The 20,265-nt window shown below is 38.1% G+C and overlaps 1 protein-coding gene across 1 annotated transcript in view; it reads right to left on the reverse strand.

Annotated features, from left to right (window-relative positions):
- The window catches only part of TER94 (Transitional endoplasmic reticulum ATPase TER94), a 117,893-nt gene that overhangs the window by 40,825 nt on the left and 56,803 nt on the right, over positions 1–20,265 (reverse strand). Inside the window, exons 7-9 of the mRNA XM_068227580.1 lie at positions 14,868–15,116; positions 14,318–14,482; positions 8,767–8,889 (exon numbers count right to left, since the gene is read on the reverse strand). Coding sequence (XP_068083681.1) covers positions 8,767–8,889; positions 14,318–14,482; positions 14,868–15,116 — 537 coding nt within the window. The remainder of the gene's footprint in view (positions 1–8,766; positions 8,890–14,317; positions 14,483–14,867; positions 15,117–20,265) is intronic.

A 20,265-nucleotide genomic window follows, 5' to 3' on the forward strand; every position in this document is an offset into this window, starting at 1 on the left:
TATTATTATTAGCGTATGATGTGTACATGACAATCAAAATATACAAACATAATTCAAAATATACAAATATACAAATTGGTGACAGCATCAGGACTTCACTTTTATATTTTAATGTCCAAATTTTTTATCCACGTAATCACTTCTGGTGTTACTTCAAAAAATTCCTCCACAGAGCCAGGAAATGCACGTAGGGGGCACTCTTGAACTATGTGCTTGATAGACTGCACTTGAGCACCACAGTCGCAGCAGGGAGAATCTACCCACAGATGTAAGGCTGCGCCAGTCCTACTGACACATCGGATCCTATTCAGGGTTGACCAAACAGCACGGGGCAGACTAAAGCCAGCCAGTTTCATGCTGGGGTCAGAGATATCACACAAGCCACTGGGAGACGACATCCTCCACTCCTCTCTCCAGACATTCCTGGGATTGAACTGAAGACATGACAGGTCCAAACGTGTCTTCCACGCTGGTTTTCTTGATTTCAGCCTAGTTGTAGTGTGCTGCTTTATATCCTGATGTATAGGAAGGGCCTCATTCTTCACTATTCTGCACCATAAGCTATTAAGTGCTTGTTGTCTCCTTGTATGAGGGGGAGAGATGTTGCAAAGGACAGGTAACCATTGCAATGGAGTTAAGTACAGCGTGCCGGATACAATACGCATAGCCTGGCGAAGTTGGATATCAATTAGATTGTAGTGAGAGCTATTTAACCATATTCCAGCACAATACTCAGGTGTAGAATACACCATAAATCTAATATATGAACATTATAGAGTTTTCTACTGCTTTCAACTAAACAGATTTTGAGGTTAAACTTTTACACAATACGTATTTGAGGTTATACAAATTTATAATACATATTTACAGGAGAACCATGTATTAAGTCATAATTTACATTTAATAAAATATAATTTAGCACTTAATAAAATATAATTAAAATATATTAAACATAATACTTGAAGGTTTTACACCAGTTACAATGGCAGTTTTTAATTCTCTAATCAAATACAGCACATCAAATATAAAAGTGCCTAACATGACGGTGAAATCCTTTTTTTTAATCTTCCATTGTAGCAAAACCCTCAATAAGAACAAAATGCTTGGATTTTTGGACGATTTAGCTCTCTTACCCCTTAAACTGAAAGAAGTCCATCCCAGATCACCAGTGTCCAAAAAAATTCCCTAAAAATAGGATTACAAATATCCTTTGAGAAAATTGAGATCATGCCCATGAAACCCCTGACCATAAATTAAGTCTCCATAACTTATCAAAACATTAACAGCGAAATCATCACACAAAACTTAAAGGAAGAAAGATGGATAAATACTACTATCAAAATGAAAAAAGACCAATTTCTAACCTGGTCAATATATAATAAGAAATGCTTGTCAATAGACACCAAGATCCGACGCTATAAACCTGTAACTCTGCCGGAAGCCTCTTATACTTGTGAAACCCTGTTCCAAATTAAAAATGAAAGAACTGATTAGCTCCTCAAAATTGAAAGAATTATCAGAACTTGCATAAATAAAAATTACCAGACTAAAGGAGTCTAGTTCCACGACGTGAGGAATAAAATTAAATAAGAGGCAAGTTTTCTGCATTTATGGATATCTACAGGTGTGGCAGTTATGCGTTTTATTATCATAAGGTTTAATTTCGTACGTTTGTTGTCTCCCATTTTTTGTTAACACATACCCTAGTATGTTTTGCTTGGCATCTCTGAAAATCGTTGAAATAAAGTGTGGACATAAAAAAACCAATATTATTATTATTAATTGTTAGGTACACTGGCGAGTGAAATAATTGTGATTGGATGGTTTTTATAACGTTTTTAACCCACTTCTCTCCCAAGAAACCCTATATTGCCCGAGTTATGAGATATTAAACGATCACTTTGTTAATAACCTCACCTGACTATATTAACAGGCCTAGCAACAACTGCAAATATTTCTTAACAAAAGTAAACTCTTTTTGTCATCCCGTGGTGGTACAGCTCATTTTTTAGACAGGCCTCCCTCCAGTGGAAGGGAGCTGCATGTACCATGTTTACTGCCCAGGCTCTCCAGAACGGCAGCTAATTGTGCTAACCATTGCGCTGGTGGATATTCTTAACTACAAATCAATGACGTATATACATGACTGATGTGTGCTTGCAATGCGCGAGTCAGACAAAACTATTCCCCTATTTGTGCAACGTCATTAGAGCTGCAATAGGCCTACGCTACGGAGGCGGACATTTCTTAAGTAGGAAACACAGATGAACCGCATGACTGCGAAGCGCTGTCAATGCGTGGGTCGTACGGATGAAACTATTCGCAAATTTGTGTGGTATCATCAGAACTGCTTCAAAGCAGAATCGTTTTCTGACGAATTACGTTGCGGGGGGGGGAATCTTGTAAGCGAGGTGTATTTTTAAAATTTTGTTCATCTCGAAAAGCCAAGGGGTGTCAAATACGCGAGGGGGTGTAACACACAAGTAAAAACGGTAAACAACACCAAGTCCACTATAGCAAGAACGCCTTTGTAATGATAGTTTTTCTGTCCCTTAGAAATTCCTATGATAAACTGTATTATCCTTCGGTTACGGCGAGAACACTGATGCATTCGTTATACAGAGCAATTAAGCAGGAGTAATTTTTTCCGTGATCGATATTTATGTGCTCAATGGTTGTATTGAATACGTTCATCTTCAGTATAGTTTTCTCACTATGTACACTAAGTGAACTCTCCCATTAACATTTGAACTCGAAGACGAAGTCTGAGTCTTAGTAATACTCGACTTGTGTTGTGGAATCACAATTCAAAATTAAAGAAAACATGTTTCCATAATAAATGCATAAATAATGTAGCAAACAGCAGTAGTTAACTTGTTAGGAATAAAGGCTGAAGTAAATGATCGCTTAATTTTAATGCTATGTACTGAAATTTTAGTAAAAATGTAATACACCTTAAAATACGACTGAGTGGATGACTGATTTCAGAGGTTAGTTTATTCAGTAAAACCTCGTTAGGAAGTTTCTGCAGGGGACAAGGAAAGAACAGTTAAGTGAGACAACATAATATTCAATACACAAACAAAAGATTATCCAACAGGGATAAGTAAACACTTTATATGTTTTTATTCCAATGTTTACAGTATAATCCCGAATACCACCTGCCACCGAATGAGACCCGCACCCTAAATTTGAGACGGCAAAATACAGAGAGAGAGAGAGAGAGAAAAAAAGCCACATATGGAGGGAGTTTGGCTCCATCCGCGAATACGCACATTACCATACATCGTTGCTTTTCGTTACCACCTGTTCTGATGGTTACACTTCTAGAATCCTTTGTATCCACTGTATTTTTCAACGGCATTTCAAAATAGACAGAATTCCCAATTTGCAATAGGAAATAAGAATTTTGCTTAATCTAATGAATGTGACGCTGAAAGGCTGTTAATTTTTCTTCATACGCCCCAGGGAGACATTGTGAAACAGACCTACGTCTTCGAATGCACAATACCTTTCTCCGATAAAAGTTTAGAATCCATCCGCGGCTTGCAGTAAAACCCTGTGTTTTGAGTTCTTTTGAGATCACTACTGCTTTCAATCGACACATTTCACTACAAACACAATATCCTAACTCACGGTGTTCTATCACAAATTTGTGGAGTCCTTCAATTTCCGAAAACACTGCACTCCGCTCGCGGAACGCTCTGCGATCGCTGTTACTTTTTATAAGTTTTTCCTTCTTCCGCTCATCACGAATACACGATTCATCAATATCGTACTTTCTGCCAAGGGCACGATTTCTGTATATTTTAGCTTTGCTTACAACTTTAACTTTCTCACGCACAGTAAATGACCGCAGATGCCGTTTTGAATCCATCGCTTACTGGCTAGTTGCTTTACGTCGCGCCGACACAGATAGGTCTTATGGCGACGATGGGACAGGGAAGGGCTGGGAGTGGGAAGGAAGCGGCCGTGGCCTTAATTAAGGTACAGCCCCAGCATTTGCCTGGTGTGAAAATGGGAAACCACGGAAAACCATTTTCAGGGCTGCCGACAGTGGGGTTCGAACCTACTATCTCCCATCGCTTACTATTGAGACAGCACTTTCAAGAGATAGATACGGAACTTTAATGTGAGTGAGTTAGACTTCCGTAACCAACAGTCTAGATTCTCACAAAGTATGATATCTCGCGAGATCAGCTATTCGTGCACCCAGCATACCAACAAAACTTGTGAAACAAATTACGATCGAGCATCCGCAGCAGCGTCTTTCATATTTACCCATTATCTTTGATTTACCGCATTTCATCACCTTACATTTCGCATTTACATGCCCCTCTAACTGTATTGAGAAAAAAATCGATCTTGTTTTCTAGAACGCAACTAAAACACAATAAGACCTGACTGCCCGTTTACACGTGGTATAATGAGTACGGTAAGCGTATTCAAATCTATTTCAATACTCCCATGTAAATATAGTAAATATTTACGAGAATGAACGGCTTGAATACAACCCGCATTTAGAACCAATATTTCGGGGGGAAAAAGTGCGGGTGGTATTCGGGATTATACGGTATATATGGGTACAGTGAAGGATATAGGCTATCTGCCGTTTCTAAAGACGAGATAGAGAGTATTAGGAGTGGAAAAGACTAGAGAACAAATAAGGAAACCTTTTCCACCAGAGATTATTAAATAATAGTGTATTAAAAGGTGTGTAGAACACCAGACAACGAATGTTAAAAACAAACACTGAGGCCCACAAATTATCAATGCTTGCAGATCACACTCTTTCTAACACGAATATTTGAAGCCTTAAATTTCGGACCAGTGCGTTAAACATTCACTTCTAGTCATACTCTTCGACCATGAATTATTTCGCCATGTGTGCGAGAATGACTCTGAAAGTAATCTTGAATCTGAAACACTTCGATATTTGACTCAAAACTCGAATGAGCGAGTTTCAACATACACGCCACCGCTGAACGATTCAGAAGCCTGTCCACTTCCAGGATTTCAATTTTGTCTTCATCAGTAAGCAATTCAACAACTTTCTCAGTATCCATATCACAAGACAAACGTGCACCACACTAGTAAACTTCACCCGATTATGTCCATAATCTGTAGGTAAGCTACTGTGTGATAAATATTCACTACCTTCACTGTATCACTCAACACAGAAGGAATATCTATTTTCTGAAGGGAATGCAAAATACAGGCACAAACAGACTAATTGGGTTATTCAGCAATATTAATGAAAACCAGCAAGCAAAAATGAACTTTTCTGAGGCAAACCGCCTGCTTTCCGAAAGTTCAGGAATAGGCCATTTTGCTGTTTTCATGCAACTTTGCCAGACGTGCCTCCTCTAGTGAGGGCTCTTATCTGAGCTGGATAGAAAAGATTTTCAGGGCTAGGAAAAATGTGATCGCACTAAGCGGTGTTAGTGAAAATTTGTGACGTGATAAGCGAGGTATTATATAGATGTGCTATGCAAGAAATCGCCTTGGTGAGGAATACACAAACGAAGTTTCACTTCTCACATCCAGTTAAATTTTGGAAAAGCTATTCCCATGTAAATGTATAGCAAAAAGGTTATCAGTAATTCATTGGTATTTTGAAATATGTTTTCATGATATATGTAAGGTTAAGATAGGTGACACCGTTTGAACAAGAAAACGTTTTCTACAGAAGCCACTGTAGAGATATTACTACAATTTTTCAGAACGAAATTGAAGATACACATTCATGTATTCTCTGAATTAGATAAATAATGAGCAAGTCATAATCATACCTGCCAACTTTACAAAACCAAAAATCAGGAGATTTTGATTTGAAAATCAGGAAAAATCAGGAGAAATCAGGAGATGAAATTGGTCAAAATTGCTTATTCTACATGTCTTGCGCAACACAGTACTACGATATATTTATAAGACTTATTGTCTCAAAGACCGACTGTTGCTATACGAGACTACAAGGCTAAAAATTACACATCTCTATTCCCTCACAGGAAGTACGTGAGTGGGATAATCGGTCTCTGATAGCCTACCGAAAATAGTATGAACTCATGCTCCACATGTGTGAATCAGTCATGCACTTAGATGCTATTACTTAGAAATGCAAAAATTAATATATTGCATAAAGTGCCCAAGCAACTATGTGAAGCACAATGCTATTTGGATCAAATAACTAGCTGATGTTCCCGTGTTTCGCTACGGAATTCTCAGAAAGACTGTCCTTATAGTTTTCCCAACTGAAGTCAACATGTCATTACGACGATGCCAGTATGAATGTCACGATTAAAAGCAATGCTTTCATACGAAATATTCGATAAAATGAAAACAGAACATTTTCTCACTTTTAGCGAAAAGTACTGCAGTGTCAATCTATCAGTTCAAAGTTTCAGAGCTAGAATGACCGGGCTGCAGACAGCCGCGAACACTCCTGTGTAATTATTCTGTTTAAGTGTGCACACTGCTCATTCAAATCACTACCTCAGAGTAGGGATCGAACAGCTGGAATACTATGATGATCCAGTGTGTTACGTACCAGTAGTATCAGAAAATTTATGAACCAGAAGAATAGCATGCTAAACAAGAGAGATCTAACTCCCCACTCCCCAGCTTCTTCCCGCCAATATTCAAACAGGCTGTTATACTTGAAACGCAGCAGTAATCCCGCCTATCGTAGATAAATGGCAGCAGAATACACAAAGCACATCACAACAAACAATGGTCAATGTAATTGTTGATCAATTTTATGAGCTTTCTATATTGGAGGCCTTCACATTTAGTTTTCTTCCAAATCTGTGATATTAGAGCATCTAATGTAAAGCGAGTTGTCCTTTCTTTCATGACTCCCTCTTGTGTTATTATTATTCAAGCGATCGTTCCTTCATGACTTTTCTCATTCTTATAATCTTCAAAATTTAATCACCATCACCACCAATATTATTGTAATCGGAACGGTAAAACTGAATAAGCAAATTATCACAAAAATAATTTATTCCATTATTACCACCTATTCAATACAAGCCACGTGCTACGTGGATGAAATCTACGTAATACTATATACACTTCTCAGGGACATTTTTCGCCCCTCGTTAAGGGCATCATCAACCTTTAGGTAACCTTAAAGTCACATATCTGAAACATTATCTATTCATACATGGATTACAATGGAAAGTATGTTTCAGACATTTGAACTTAAGGTTTCCTAAAGGTTGATGATGCCCTTAACAAGGGGCGAAAAATGTCCCTGAGAAGTCTATATAGTATTATGTAGAATTCATTCACGTATCACGTGGCTTGTATTGAATAGGTGGTGATAATAGAGTATATTTTTGTGATAATTTGCTGAAGTCAGTTTAAATACGAATCAATCATGAGAATTGTCTCTTGCAAAACTGAATAAGACAAATAATCAGAAATTGCATTCTCTGTAACTTTTGTTATATAGTACTTTTCAATATGACCACTAAGATAGGTAATTAAAAATTAAATTTTTGGCACCTTCCCCTCAACTACCATTTCGAACAAAGTGAATAAAATTATTTATAGCATAGACTGTAGTTCCTTATTCCCTGACTTTACGTAAAATTCTGTTCACCCATTTTCTTGTACCTCGGCGCTGATACAGGGAGAAAAAAAAAAAGATCCAAATTCATGAATATCTCCGTTATCACAGCTGGTACGGTAAAAATGCATAAGACATAAATGATAGGAAATTTAATAATATATAACTTTAGTTATGTAGTATTTATCGCTAGGGCCAATAATAACATAAATATTTGCGAATTAAATTTTAGGCCTTCCCCTAAACTACCATTTCACTCAGCGTGAATAAAATTATTTATGGCCTAGATTGTAGCGACTTATTCCCGACGTTATATACCGATTTTCATTAAATTCTCTTCAGCCGTTTTCTCGTGATGAGCCTGCGTACGTACAGACATACAGACAGAAATTACGGAAAATTAAAACGTGTATTTCCCCCTTGTTACTATGGTCACGACCGGTACGGAAATATCGTTCTTTTTAAATTCTGAGCAATGTACAGACAAAACATTTTATATATACTAAGATAAATTACAATTAGTCAGAATTGTATCCATGGCTCCTAAAATCTCTACAAAAGTCACTAGTCGTTATCATTGAAATTATGTCACTAAATTACTAAGAAAGCGACTAGTCTCTAGAATCGATCAAAGAGGATGGAATCGACTAGACTGACGTGAACGAACACGAACATAGCACGCGAGAACGAGAGATTGACAATCGATATACGCGTTGCGATATACAGGTTTCAATCAACATCACACATTCGCACACATTTCTCGCATTAATAAACTTCGATATTTCGTTTGAAAGCGGCCAATGAGCGAAGGACTTCCGGCCACTGGCGTTAAAAAGCTGAAATGGCGGGATTTGAAATCAAATGTTTAAAGTTCACCAAAAAATAAGCTAAAATCGGGAGAAAAGATAAAATAATCGGGAGGCGGGAAAAACTGTCGAAAATCGGGAGTTTCCCGCCTAAATCGGGAAAGTTGGCAGGTATGCATAATATAGGAATATGTAAAAACACAAGTTTTGAACAAATTGATTGCCATTTCATAATGATTTTAGTGTGTGTGCGTAGAGTTAATTACCGACTTTTTACGAAAAGTCTGGTATAATGAAAATACAGTATAGTGAGCAAATTTTTCACTGTTACAAAATCCTGCTATAATGGAATTCTACAGTATAAACTAAATTAAAAAATAAACCTACCTGAACCAGTTCTTGAAGTTCACGCTTAACGTTTTCAAGGCCACCAACATCTTCCCACGAAATATTAGGTACCTCAACCACAGTCTCACGAAGAGCACTGGGACTGCTCTTGCCCATGGCATACTGTTAAACACACAAAAACAAATGAACAATTAACATAAAAGAAAAGGAGATCCTTGTTGTAAATAAAACACATGTTCAACATACAATGTCAATAATACTGGTCTAAAAACTGAAAATTTTCTTTCGCAAGAACAAAATTAACTGAATCTGCTTTTTTCATGCCGAGCTCAAAAACGATTTCAAATTTCTTAGATCGGGCAAGTTTCTTTTGTGGCACATGTTTTATGTTTTGTAGAATTAGTACTAACGTATGTACAACTAAATTAAATCTACCTCATTTGGGATTACCACAAATATTTTATATAATGATTTTTAGCAATATTTTGCCTATGGGGTGTGTCTCTCTTCAGAATCCAGTAGAGGTCTGCCAATCCATCTGCCTTGGTATCTTTTTCATTTCAGAAATCTGCTAATGAAAATGCTTCACCATGCCCATATTTGAGAGTTCCAAGATCTTGTGGGAAGAAGATTAAGTAGAAATAAATAATGCTATTGTTTTTACATCCTACTGACTACTTGTAATGGTTTTCAGACATACAGTAGATAAGAATTGAAGTTGTGAAGACTATGTTGCATTCCATACCTTAGAATGATTTCAGAAAATCACTATTTCATAATAGCTTCCTGCTTACATAATTTCCACGAATTTTTGGCTTTACGTTGCACACGCACAGATAGGACTTATAGCGACGATGGGATAGGAAAGACCAAGGAGTGAGAAGGAAGTGGCCGTGGCCTTCAGGTACAGCCCCAGCATTTGCCTGATGTGAAAATGGGGAAACTACTGAAAACCATCTTCAAGGCTGCTGGCGTGGAGCTCAAACCCACTATCTCCCAGATTCAAACTCTCAGTTGCGCGCCCCTAACCGCGCGGCCAACTCGCCCGGCATTTCCAAGAAAACCAGAACAGATACTTTTGAATAATTTCCTGGCAGTTTTTCAGTAATTTTCACAGTTTCTCAACATTTTCAACACTGATTATTAATCACAACTCATTTGGCTGGTGTTGAAGTCCAAGACCCTCCATTAATGAACAAACATTTTATAAAAAATTACACTCCTTTACAGTAGTAGTCTTAGAAATCTCTATCACAACTACAGTAAATGCAAGCTGCCTCTGTGGATCAGTGGTAGTATGTGCCTCCGGATCCCAAGACAGTGTGTTCAAACCAGACAGGGGCAGTCAGATTTTTGAGGGGCAGAAAAAAGTCCATTCGACACTCCATGCTGTACGATGTCGGCATGTAAAAGATCTCTGGTGACACATTTGGTGTTTAAGTGACGAAATACATTAAAAAAAACCAGCCACAGACGCCCAAGTGAGACTGCTGACATCAACACAAGCCAAATGAGTTGTGATTAATAATCAGCGATGAAAATGTTGAGAAACTGAAAATTACTGAAAAACTGCCTGGAAATCATTCAAAAGTATGTGTTCTGGTTTTCTTGGAAATACCGGGCAAGTTGGCTGTGCATTTAGGGGCGCAACTGAGTTTGCATCCGGGAGATCGTGGGTTTGAGCTCCACTGTCGGCAGTCAGTCTGCCATCTAGTAGGCCTAGAGTAAAACGGAATGTCGAAATTGATGAGCAGACAGCCAGATAGTGTCAGATTGAAATGTCTGCACACGGTAGCCGAGGCCATAGGATTATTATATTTAATAAATGCACATCTTTCTTTGTTGAGTGGATTCCAAACTTTGAGCCTGGAACTTGAAACTACAGCCAGTTCTGAAGAAAACTGGAAATCCCGAATCAGATCATTAAGATATTGAGTTAAAAAGTGAGGTTCTGATGAACAACTTTCTTCACATGTACAATCACTTCCCCTGTCTTCCTGTTCTTTACTATCAGTTGGGTTTGAGTTTGAGTTATCACTCAAGGTCAAGCAATCTGGATACTTTGGTTCAGGATATACTTCACTATGTAATACAGCCCAAATCTGAGAATGACAAATAGGGATAGTTTCTTCAGCAGCCCTACTGATCGCATTCTTCATGACTATCCACTCTGTCGGTTTAATATACAGTAGAAGCCCGCCATAGCGAGTACGGCATATAACGAGAACTCCGTTATGGCGCAGATTTTTTTCTGTCCCTTCAAAATTCCTATATTAAACTGTGTATCGTCCTTTGGTTACAGCGAGAGCCCCATCACTCACGCATCTGTTATTACGAGCGATTAAGCGTGTGCAATTTTTCTCGTTACCGATATTGCATGCGATCGATTACCTTCGGCATCGTTTCCTCACTATGTGCACTAGCGAGTTCTCTCGTCGACATTCAAAGGCGATGTCCGAGTCCATTAGTAATACCCGTCGACAGCTGTTCCGTAAAGAGAATTTGAAATGAAAGAGAACATATTTTCGTAATAAATGCGCAAACAACGTGTCCGATAATGGTTGTTAACCCGTTAAAAATTAAGGCTGACTAAACGACCGCTTAAGTTTGAGGCAAAATACTGCAATTGAGTAAGAATGGGATACACCTCAAGATATGGCAGAGTACATCACCGATTTCAGAGGATATTTCATATCTTTTTGCATCTAGTTAAATTTCGGAAAAGCTATTTACATGTAAATTATTACATAAAATTAGCTTCATGGTCCGTATCGCACTTCAATAGATTCACAACTATTTATTTATTTATTTATTTTCCACTTAGTCTATACAATGATCATTCATCATTCATATGATTTTACAAAGTACTTTTTGAGCTTCAATTAAATTTTGACTGACAATGATCATTGTATCGACTAGGTGGAAAATACTTTGTTGTGAATGTAAATTATTCGCGAGGAGGTTATCATTTCTCTACATGCATTTCAAATATGTTTTCACGATATTGTACAAATACGGCTAGGTTAGGCGACGTCGTTTGAAGAAGAAAGCTGAGGTGTTTGCCACATAAACCTCTGGAGTGATACTGTATTTCTCCAAATCCAAGACTTTTTTCTCAGAATTTCATGCGAAAACTCAAGGGTTGTTGCATTTGCAGCCTAACAGGAAGTTAATGGATATCACTGGCAACTACCGCAGTAACCACGCTGCTTCTTTCCACACGCACACAGAACTCTGACAATAAACGACCGCTTCTTTACTATACATCGCTAGCCGCGACAACCTGTTGTACAGTGCCGGTGAGTAACGTCACTGGATCTCAGGAAATAGTGAAGAGAGAATGGCGTTCTATTAGCCTCTACAAAAAAAATTCTCGAATCTGCAGAATGGCATCAAAACATGCGACCCTTCGAATTCTTAGAAAGGCCATGGCCACTCAGTGGCAGAGTTATAACGTGTCTATTGTACTCGACGCTGAGTGAAATTAAGTTTTATAGACAGCAGAAATATTTTCGTGATGGTTAGTCGTATTGTAAAGGTATGAGGAAAAGGTATTGCCAGCAAATTTTTACGGGTTCTAGTCGATTATATGATACCAGTTTTAAGTTAATGAATTGTTAATAAACACTCTGAAATTTAGAATAATTGTGCAGCCGCAAGAAAATACAGCATAGGCCTAAATAAAGCCAATATTTGCCGTTAGCAGGAAGACAAAGAGCTAAAAAAATGCATTCATTGATCCGCAACAAGGACGGTTTGAAGAAGTCGAAGATGAAATTGTGAGGTATGTGCACGAAAAACGTAAGGGCGGAATGGACATACCGTGGCGCAATAAACTAGTTCGTTGACTTTCAATGTCCGCAATTAGGCCTATACATCAAGCCACTGAATTTGGCCGAACCCGGCAAGCGAGATGTGCGCGTAGCGGTAGCCGGTTATATCTGACGCTGAATAAAAGTAACAGTTTTATAGACAGCAAGAATAATTTCCTGATGGATCGTCGTATTGTAGAGATGAATGGAATAGGTATTACCCGCAAATTTTCAACAGGTTCTCTTCAGTATTATGATACCAATTTTAAGTTGATGGTCATTAAACCCGTGAAAACAAATAATTGTGCAGCTGCAAAAAAAAAAAAGTCAATGTTTGGCGTCTAAAAATGTGTAGGCCTACTGTACAACAAGGCATTCATATGATTTTACAAAGTACTTTTTGAGCTTCATTTAAATTTTGAAGGAAAAAGTGGGGTTCATCTTGGATTCGGAGAAATACGGTACAATTGTTTTTTCAGAATGAAATTAAACATACACTTTCACGTAGTATCGGATTTCGAACAATAACAAACAAGTAAGCCGCAGTGTGGATATAATCTGCGGAAACGCACGTTTTGAACAAACTGATCGCATTTTCATCCCGATTTTAATGTGCATGGGGGTTTTCCGACTTTTAGAAAAAAAAAAAAATGGATATAACGACAATCCGTTATAGCGAGTGAACATTTCGCTGTTGTGAATTCTCGCTATAATGGACTTCTACTGTAGTCCTTGCGCAACATGTTCCTTGAAACAATTCCTCTCTCATTTCCTTTGTCTCTCGGCATTCCCACATTTCAACCTGAGACAGAATTTTATGAGAAAATTGTGGGCAGAGTGCAGAGTTTTGCAATAAACCACCTGCTTTCTGAATCTCAGCCTGATCATAATGAAATCTATTTGATACCTTCCAGTGTCTCCAGCTGCCGTTTTTGATGACTGAAACAAGTACTAGCTGGGTCTAAATTATGATCCATGTAGAATTATGCCAGCCAGCTTCCTCTTTCATACCTGTGTTCTAGCCTGTGTTCTACTATATTACCTCCTCATTCATGACCTCTTAACTGCATCCCAGTCTCGTATCACAATTAAATTCTCAACTTTTCTTACATATTATATTGAATCTTCTATTTCTTCATATATTCTTTCGATTTCATAATCATCTGCTGAAGCAGGGGTGGGGCAGTGGTTTGGTTTCTATCATTACAACAATAATCCATTCACTATGTTGGTCATGGTAGATTACCTGTTGCCCTTATTATTAAACCAATTTCTGAATCCCTCCCCGTTCCCACATGATTTTATACTGACCATTCTAGTTACCAAAATTCCTGCTCCTCATGCCAAACTTCTTCACTTATACCAACTACATCTAATTTTAGTCTATCCATTTCCCTTTTCAGATTCTCTAACCAACTGCAATGATTCAAACCTGAAACATTCCAGGCTTTGTCTCGTAGAATGTCAGTATTCATCTTCCTGATGATTGCTCCCTTTCATGTAGTCCCTTCCTGGAGATCCAAATGGGGGACTATTTTCCTCCCACCTATTATAATATAAAAGTGTGTTCCTCCACAAGTGACTGAGAAAAAGCCACTAATTCTGATTAAATGTTTGAATTCAGCATAAAAAACTGCACTAGTCAATATTCTGTTTTGCTGTAAAAAAACCCATCCTATCCAGTGTAATTTCGAAACTAGCAACATAAGTAAAGTAACATCTTAAGAGCAGCTTCAATAACAAATATGGAAAGAAAATCTGAGCATTTCATAACATACCCTGAAATTCTCCATAGTCACTGCTAGAGAACTGAGCACCTCGGCGTCAATCTGATCATCTTCCAAATCAATCAGATCCATTTTTTCTCGTATTTGTTGAAGAGCTGCTTCAGAACAGAGGGATGCTAAATCAGCACCAACATGGCCATGAGTTTCAGCGGCAATCTGGAATATAAAAATTAAAAAAAACTTATTCACCACAACTCCATGGAAATATGGGAAATGCATAAATTCCCAGAAATATCAAGCATTATCTTTTATCAATGAAAATATTCTTTGCTTCCAGCTTAAGTTAATAGACAAAAACAGCATATTTATCTAATCCCTAAAAGGAAGGAAACAAACATGGATGGTTAATGAATAAGTGCAGAAAAATGTCATTTTCCATAAATTTTCCAATCATATCAACATTTACAGCAACTTATTCCACAGAAGTTCTTGAAAGCAATCAGAGAGAATAAAGGTGTAACATATAAAGTAGAACTGATTAATGTTGAAATATTCAACTGAAGTACATTTCAAAAAAAAATTGATACTGAATGGAAGTTACCTGTTCAAGATCTACATCATCAGCAAGTTTCATATTCTTCGTATGAATACGCAATATTTCTAGTCTACCAGTTGCATCTGGTATGCCAATATCAATTTCTCTATCAAAACGACCAAATCGACGCAGAGCACCATCTATTGAATTTGGACGATTGGTAGCAGCCATCACAATGACATGAGAGCTCTGCTTTAGGCCATCCATTAAGGTCAACAACTGTGACACAATACGGCGCTCTACTTCACCATGGGTCTGGTTAAAAGAGAAAAAAGTACACATGAGAGAAATACAATGAAAAAAATGGATTTTATTTTAATTTAAGTCTGTTCTTTTATAGTATATACAGTAAAACCTTGTTAAGGCGTTTCTGCAGGGGACAAGGAAAAAGAACATGTTAAGCGAGAAAACGTACTACTGAATACATGAATAAAAACTATCCAACAGGGATATGGAAACACTAGATACGGTTTTTTCAGACATAATGGGATTTTACATTGTATATCAACGGGTAGAGTGAAATTTCTATGGGGAGAGAGTATTAAAATGTGTGAAAAACACAAATAAGAAAACTTGTTCTGCTGGGGTTTATAAAATAATAGTGTACTGATAAGTGTTAAACACGCCAAATAAATATGAAAACATATGAACGGATCCCATAAAAATATCAAAGTATTATTGCAGATCACACTTTGTAAAACAAATGTTAGTAGAAGCCTTTTATTTCGGACCAGTTGGTTCTTTCTTTTCTAGCCTATTTCAATACACTGCTGGATGTAGCCATCTACCATATGCTTCCATCATCTTCGGTCTTGAACAACTTAGAACCAGTGTATTCCAGCCAACGGCTTTATGTTATCGAGCCATCTCTTCTGGGGTCTTCCAATGCCTCTTGTGTTCCCATGGGGTCTAGTGAACAATCCTAGTGGTCCACCTGTTGTAGTCTTGTTGATCAATATGTCCTACCCATTGCCATTTTAGTCTTGCTAGTCTGTCCAGGATGTCTGTTACATTCGTTCTGTTCCTGATGTCCTCCGAACAGATCTTACCCCTAAGACTGATCCCTAGCATCTGTCGTCCACGACTCGTCGTGGTCGCTGAAGCATGTGAGCAGTTGTATTAGAGTCATAATTTCGAGACCATAAGAAGGTAACTGGCAGCACACACGTATTATAAACTTTGGTCTTTCGGTTAATTGGAACATCCTTGTTGGTCAGGATGAATCTTCAGAATTTTCAGAATGCTATCCAACTCATACCTATTCTGCGGGGGAATATCTGCACGTTGGTTGTTTTCCAAGTTTCATCTTGTGTCCAAGATAGATGCACTCATCGACAGCTTATATATATATTGGTTTCCTATTTTAAGTAGTTGACGGTCTGGACTTAAGGCTGGTTTACACGGGTAGAGTAGCGAGGCGAGTAGAGTAGATAGTAGAGCTACTAGCATCGTGTAAACGGTTAGGATAGTAGCAAGCAGAGTAGCTAGTACGCAGTAGAGTAGAGTGGGTTTCAGCTGTGGTAAAGTAACTCTACCACTATCCTTCCCCCTCCACCGGAACCGAGCTCCGAGAGCTAGCGGAGAAGGCCGAGGACTATTTCCATGTGTGTACTGATGGTATTCTGTTCAGTAAATGAGCATTTTTGTGCGTTTATTTGGCGGAAAAATAAAGTGTACGGAAGAAGAAACGTGCAAATTTGTAGAACTGTACCGCAAAAAAGAATGTTTATGGAACATAAACAGTATTATTTACAGAAACTAAAATATGAGACGGGAGGCAGAAGAGGACTTCATTACGAAAATGGGTAAAGAGGGTTTTGGTTTTATGGAACTTAGAAAGTTTTTAAAAAAATACGATGTACCTACAACCAAGAACTGATGAAAATTCGTGAATCCAAGAAGTCTGGAGGTGGTGCCGCAGACATCTACACTCCCTATCTTAAGTGGTTTAGTAAAGTATAATCTGCAAGCTAATACTGAAATCCGTCCGCCTCTGTGGTGTGGTTAGTGTGATTAACGGCCACTTCCTGGGGCCTGGGTTCGATTCCGGACTCTGCCACGAAATTTGAAAAGTGGTACGAGGGCTGGAACGGGGTCCACTCAGCCTTGGGAGGTCAGCTCAGTAGAGGTGGGTTTGATTCCCACCTCAGCCATCCTGGAAGTGGTTTTCCGTGGTTTCCTGCTTCTCCTCCAGGCAAATACCGGGATGGGACTTAAGGCCACGGCCACTTCCTTCCCTATCCCTTCCAATCTTTCCATCCCTCATGAAGGCCTCTGTTCAGCATAGCAGGTGAGGCCGCCCGGGCGAGGTACTGGTCATCCTCACCAGTTGTATCCCCCGACTCAATGTCTCACACTCCAGGACACTGCCCTTGAGACGGTAGAGGTGGGATCCCTCGCTGAGAACGAGGGGAAAACCAACCCTGGAGGGTAAACAGATTAAGAAAGAAGAATACTAAAAGCCTATTCATCCACAGAATAACATTATAGCTGAGTGCTATTAAGGGGAGGCACACCTTTGAAGGTCAAACAAATGCAGGTGTATTGTCCTATAATGGAGAACAAACCTCCTTTTCGATGGAAAGAGGATTTTAAAAATACCTAAACCTATAATAGTTTCAAAGATGCAACAACAAATATAAACAAGTGTCTGCCGTGATCTACATATCACTTGCCAATGCCATTAATTTTAAGCAATAATAGTAATGTCAACAACAAATAGAATAATTTTCATATTTAGTTTGGAATATCCAAAATAATTATTGTTTACAGTACAGTGTTGGGTCTTGAAGCTTAAGCTCTACACCTGGGTCGTACAAGCAACGAACGAATTTGTAAAGATATCAGTAATCGGGGTATTTATGGCAAAGAAGCTACTACAAATTAGGCCTACGCCAGCATGATTTACAGCGTACTGATGGCTATTATCAGTGGCCAAGAACTTCAGAGTCACCTCAAGCTTAAATCTTTGTGTTATTGCATCTCTCATCACTGTGTCGTGTCTTTGAATTTGCGATGTTATAGCATCTAACAAGTGTCTGAAAGTTATCAGGCGTCAATCTCATACACTTTCTGTATTCTTCTTTATATTCTGTCGCAAGTTCTCTCAGAATTAATGTTGATGCCCCGAGTGTATCTCTCCTAAGCCAGCCTCTTACCCATTCCCTTCTTTCCTCATTTGCTTCTTCTAACGCTTCACTAACCTCTTGCATTAATATGTTTGCAAATGTCTTTAAACTCTTTGTTACGATGTGCTTGCGTCGTGACATGGTGCTACTCTACTGTATGACTACTCCTGTATGAACGATATGAGTGTCAACTCTACCAGACAGTGGTACAGTAGAGTAACGTGGCTACTCTACCCGTGTAAACCAGCCCTAAGTACTTTCATTTTGCCAATGTTCATTTCCAAACCAATCTTAGCAGAGGCAGTTTTTAACTCTTGGATCATGTTTCCTAATTCTTCCTGATTTTCACTTATGAGCACAATGTCATCGGAAAAATGCAGGTGGTTCAAACATAATCAGTTGAGTTTTATTCCTATATTATCGCAATGAAGAGTTTTGAATACATTTTCAAAGGCAAGGGTAAACAGCTTTGGAGAGATTGTGTCACTTTGGCGAACTCCTTTCCCAACTGGGATTTTAGTGGTAATGAGGTCTTAATCCAGACTGACCACCATTGTTGCTTGATCATAAACGATTTCCAGGAGCTTTATATACCTTAAGTTTATCAAGGCATTTTGAAGTGCCTTCATCATTGCCCAAATCTCCACTGAATCAAAAGCTTTTTTATAATCAGTTGGTTTTAAAACCTACAACCTGTTTTCCAGTCATTGACTGGGTCAGGGATGGAAAGATATTAAACATTTTTCTGGTCACACACTTGGACAATGAATTGGAGGTTATACACGGCCATGTGTGACTGCAACAGAATGACTTTGGTTACCATTTTGAATCGAATAAAACTTCGACTGACTCGAGTGATCGATGCAAGTGATGAATATCATTATGGATCCGTATTTAAGATACTATACTGTAGGATGCTAATTAGTTTATTAACAATATCACCTATTCAATATATTAACATTTTTAACAATTAGGAATTTATCATTATTACCATAAGAATGAGATAATGATATGGTTATAGTATGGTAATGAGAGTCGAAACTGGAAGGTGCGAGTTTCAACATTCACGCCAATTCTGCGCGCTTGAAGTTGTGAATGCCAGTCGACTTGCTGATAGACTTCAATTTTGTCTTAATTAGTAAGGAATATCAAGACTTTTTCCGTATCCATAATTAGGCTATCATAAGACAAAGATGCACCACACTAGTCAACTTCACATGATTATGTTCCAGATGTAGACTATCGTGCAACAAATATTCACTGCCCTTCACAGTACAACTAACCAAGAAATACATACTTTTAAATGGAATGCGAAATACAAGCACAAACGGCAAGCAAAAATGAGCATTTCTGAGGTTAATGGCTTGCTTCCCGAAGGTGCAATTTATCCTGTGAAGTTCAAGAATTCAAGGCATTTTCCCATTATCACGCAACTGCGGCGAGGGCTCTTACCCGAGTTGGAAATCAAGTTTCTTCCACAAGGAATGACATAACATTTTTAGGGCTAGGAAAAATGTGATCGTACTAACCGGTAACAGCGAAAATCCATGATGTGAAAAGTGAGGTATTCTTATATAGATTTAATACAATGAGAATCGGGACTTCGAATTTACAATGTGCAAAGCGGGAAAATGTGTTAATGAGGAACGCACTAAGGAGGTTTTACTGTATTACTTGCAAAATGAATAGGTAAATTACAAATGTTTCTTTAAGCATATTTATGTGTAAAAATACAGTAAAATGTCAACAAAATATCTGAAAATTAACAGTATTTCCTGTTTAACAGAATTATTTTCCAGGTATTTAATTACATCTTATGCCAAAAAGTCTAGTTTTATGAATGCCACTATAATGACTTTTCAGTTTTAGGAATCTGAAGAATTCACAATGACAAATTGCACATTTTCCATTAAATGTATCTACAATATGCATTATACCCAAATATTAGAGAAAGAAATTCATTGGTTGAAAGACATGTACTGTATCAAAGAACATGAGCTGCACAGACTAGGTCATATGCTAGCAAAATTGACAGTATCCTTTCAATTGCTGTAGTACATCTGACCTGGTTCTTTCACAATATAGAACATTCTCAAATTGCAGAAAATGAATTTCACTGCAAAGCCAAATGGCAGCACTACGAACTGATCCCCAACCAAGAGTTGATCTAACCAAATAAAAGTGAAGAAAAACATCTATTTTTGGAAAGAGCATAATCAATGAATTGTCACGAGGTGGTAGTAATAGATGAGCTTGAATTTGATTGCTTTCATATA

Source organism: Anabrus simplex, chromosome 5 (assembly GCF_040414725.1).
Source record: "Anabrus simplex isolate iqAnaSimp1 chromosome 5, ASM4041472v1, whole genome shotgun sequence".
Classification (NCBI taxonomy): Eukaryota; Metazoa; Arthropoda; class Insecta; order Orthoptera; family Tettigoniidae; genus Anabrus; species Anabrus simplex.